The following is a 3,984-nucleotide window of genomic DNA, read 5'->3' as shown; positions in this document are numbered from 1 at the left end:
TTGACAGAACAGGAGGACATGAGAATTGTTCTCACACGGAAACGATGGAGTTGGGTTGGTCATGTGCTCCGTAGAGAATCTACCAGCATTTCTAAAGTTGCTCTCAGATGGACACCAGAGGGTAAAAGAAAAAGAGGCCGTCCAAAATCCACCTGGAGAAGAACTGCAGAAGCAGAACTTCAGGCCCTAAATCTGACCTGGGGGCAAGCTTCGCGGCTTGCAAAGGACCGACAAGAATGGAGGCGACTTGTTGATTCCCTATGCGCCACTGGGCGTTTAAAGGATTGATGATGATAGAGCTAACAAATGATTTCAAAACTTCGTAACAGTAGTAGTAATAAAAGTTGTAATAGTGACAGTATTATTTCGTAGCGAGGATCTTCGATAAGCAAACCAAAGTATCATTTGCCCTTTAAAAACACTTTACTTAAAAAGTTACTTGATTAATGCCACTTCATCCACTTCGTCCTTGACGAAAACGTCCCTGATAATAAAATTTCTGTTGCAAGCATTTTGACCTTACGTTATCAAATCGCGTTAACTTTCCTGGACTATATTCACCTCCGAGCAGCTAAAGAGAAAAACAAACTGCCTTCGCGCGTCGCTTTGTTTTCCGAAAGTGAGGTTTTGCTCCGCTAGTTATTCAACTTGTGTGGTATATACTAAATCAATTATTCACCTCTACTTCGGTAAAAAATTGTTAAATAGTCGTTTAAATGGTCTAAAGCCAAGTGGACCAATTATTGCTCGAGCGCGTTGTATATTATAGCGCCATTCAGTTACAGACCTAAAAGAAGTGGCGTTTTGTTTTCATCCGTAATTATAAACAGGATATTTGATACAAAAAAATATTACTTCAGTTTTCCTATAACTTAATGGGACTGTGTCTGGAAGCTTTTGGCCATATGCATGCACTGTTTTTAGAGGTTATTTTTATTTTTCAGCGACTAAGAAGGTCATTTCCCATGCCGAAAGCGACGAATATTGAAACGGATTGCGATATGGGTTAAATATTAATGGGCTAGACAGTTTTCAAAGTTAATCTTGTTTGCTTGTAACTTTAAATCATAACGCCCAGGAGACAAATTTGGTTGCGATGAAGCGATAGTTTTGTCACTCAGATCCATACCTAAATTTAGTTAAAATCCGTGACACAGTCCGTTAAATGAGAAACATGAGACTCGAAAGTGAATCGCTTTTATTTGCATACACACTTGCCTAAAGGCTCGTGCATATTCTGAAAAATCAATTCACTCGACTGATATTTCCCTGTGTACCACTCGAAAGTACAATTGCCTAAGAAGTAGGTGCCTCGAAATTTATTTTCCGGTGCAGTTGACAATCCGTCTCTTTGTAAAGGTTCTGAAAGGCCGCACAAACATGAACCTGTTATCAGGCTATTCAAGATCGGGTTGCGTGAGGACTATAACTTCTAGAGCCTGTTAGATCACCTCAGGCCAATATGCGTGGTAGAATGCTAATCTGACTATGAGCATAACAAATCAACTTGATCAGATCTAATTTTTTTTTACATCCGAGTCTCCCATAGGCCAGGGCAGCTAAATAAATGACTCTTTATCAATTTCAAACTGAATTCGGTTTCCGCTGTTTTCTTCTCTCTCGATGTGGGAAAGGAGTCAAGCCTAGCCGCATGTCATCCATATACTTATTCAAAGTGTCTGCTTTTTATGCAAAATCTACACTGTGTAGAACTTTTCCAAAGCCAGCGGGCAACTTTGATTTGTTGAACAACTGAGAAATGTCTTTGTTGAGCTAAGATACCCGGTAGTAAGGGATTTCAACTCAAAGTTCCAACTTTGCTCTTTTAAAGTTAGTAACTTGTTGACTGAGATCTTTGGTTCAGAACTGAAGCATACGCTTCTGTTATAATACAATGGCTATTTCGTCATTTCCATCCCATAATTGCTCCAAGCAATTCTATGCAAAAATTGCGATGTAATTCAGAGGATCCGCTTTGGTTTTGTTTTAGTTTTGCTTTTTTAAATTTTCATGATAGATAGTAAAAGTCTTTTTATGACAAATTTATCGAACATACGAATCAGTTAGTACTTGCCGTGGTATCGAAGTGAGGAGTTCGAACGGCTATGACCTTTACTTTCGTTTCCTCAGAAACAAAAAGGTACTGTTATCGATTCTATATACACAGTGGAGGCTACTAACCAATAAAAATAACGCTCGAAACCACAATGTCAACACTTTTAAAATAGCCACACAACCTGGTAAAAACATGTTCTTCAATCCGGAAACGAAACACCATTTCTTTTTTAAATAGCTGTTTGATGATAATCGTTTCCAAGCAATCGTTGACATCGTGCATGTGTCTTATTTGTTTCTGACGTTAAGTATATGAAATAATTCATATTTCACTGTTTTAACAATTCCCTCAGCTATTTTAAACTTGGTGCGGCGTCTTGTTAAGCAGTACTCGGCACATTTCTAGAATCCCCTTCAATGAAATGATGTTTAAACGTGTATTCAGTTTGATGGTGGCCTTTTGTGCCATCAGTATGATTGTCTTTTTGATCAAGTTCAACTTTAAGGAAGACATAACAGCAGGAAGCATAAGTTTGCCATCATTGAAATCATTTATTTATCTCACGGAAACCGAGCAATGTCTTCCTCCAAACTTGGCTACTTCTTCTCAGATTGGCGATCCCGAGACCTGCAACTGTGATGTGATAGTGCTAAGTTACCGAGCCAAGTGCCAAGAAGACAACCGATCGCACGTCAGTTATTTGTTTGATCCCAATACCCATTTTGCATCAGGACGAAATGTACTTTTCTTTGCCGCAATGGATAGAAGGCCGGGCTACCGTTATTACATATTTCTAGATGACGACGCGGTTATCAACCACAACAAAGAAACACCCAATGAAATGTTAAAGCTATCACCGTTTCGACTTGTTGAGAAGTGGCTGTTAGATTACGAGCCAGCAGTCGGAGTGTTGGATTATGTGGTTCATCATGGAGCAAACTTTGTGCGTCGAACAAGGAAGGATTTGTGTGGTATAAATGAAACGTTCTTGGTGATTCCAACCGCTTTTTACGATGCCATGTTTAACGCTTTTCATTACAAGGCTATTGAACACATCCTTCCCTATCCGACGCAATATGAAAAATTAAACATTTATAGCTGTAATAGACACACTATGCTCGTCGTCGAGGTCAAATTTTCAGGCCAAGCACTCCTGTTTGCCGCAGTCACAGCTCGTAACTCTAAACATCGTGGACATACAACACCCAAAACCAATTATACGGAGATATCGCGGGAATTTGTTACTAAAATCAAGCAAGAAGCCCCTCCAAAGATAAGAAATCATGAGTTATTTGATAAGTTACACAACAGTCCAAAGCCCTACCTCACCCGCCAGTCTAGGTCATATTGTGCAAACGTAACTCGCCACCAGCCTATTATTCCATACAGGCATTTGCTAGCTGATGTTTGATCCTTCTTGTTTTAAGTTCAAATTGTCATACATTCCTTTCAGCGTAGATCGTAAAATTTTGTATTCCTTCATCTTCACTCTAAGTGCCTCCCCATATGAGCCCGGTAATCGGGCTGTCTAGGTTACTAGAGGGGCTTATTTTATCGACTGTTCATATGAAAAAATTTCAACCCGATCGACCAGCATGAAGTCCAATAGACGAAACCAAAATAGCGACACATAAAGTTTCATCGTTCGCGACTATCGTACCTTTATCGACACTAGTTTCCAACTTTACTAACAAAGCAAATTCGCATACTTCTAAAGTGGAAATACATGAAAGGCAAAATTTATGCCATTTTGACCGCCCAGTTGCCGAAGCTAAGCTATTTTCTTAGAAAAGTTTCATCGCGGTAACCGGGCTGAAGTGCTCATATGAAAAAAAATCACCCCAGTTGTTCACAAAGGAAATAGGTGTGAAGCGAGATCTCGGTAACTGGACCATCCCTGTCAACCGTGCTCATATGAAGTAGATCAC

The 3,984-nt window shown here is 39.6% G+C and overlaps 1 protein-coding gene across 1 annotated transcript; it reads left to right on the top strand.

Annotated features, from left to right (window-relative positions):
• The first annotated feature begins 2,528 nt into the window (after positions 1 to 2,528).
• LOC144639972 (uncharacterized) lies at positions 2,529 to 3,947 on the top strand. The gene has a single exon (XM_078499230.1). The coding sequence runs from the start codon at positions 2,529 to 2,531 to the stop codon at positions 3,465 to 3,467; it is 939 nt and encodes a 312-aa protein (XP_078355356.1). The 3' UTR covers positions 3,468 to 3,947.
• The last annotated feature ends 37 nt before the right edge of the window (positions 3,948 to 3,984 follow it).

Source organism: Oculina patagonica, unplaced genomic scaffold (assembly GCF_052425735.1).
Source record: "Oculina patagonica isolate OP01 unplaced genomic scaffold, crgOcupat unplaced1573, whole genome shotgun sequence".
Classification (NCBI taxonomy): domain Eukaryota; kingdom Metazoa; phylum Cnidaria; class Anthozoa; order Scleractinia; family Oculinidae; genus Oculina; species Oculina patagonica.
The sequence above is the reverse complement of the archived record's forward strand: the minus strand, read 5'-3'. Positions and strand labels throughout refer to the sequence as shown.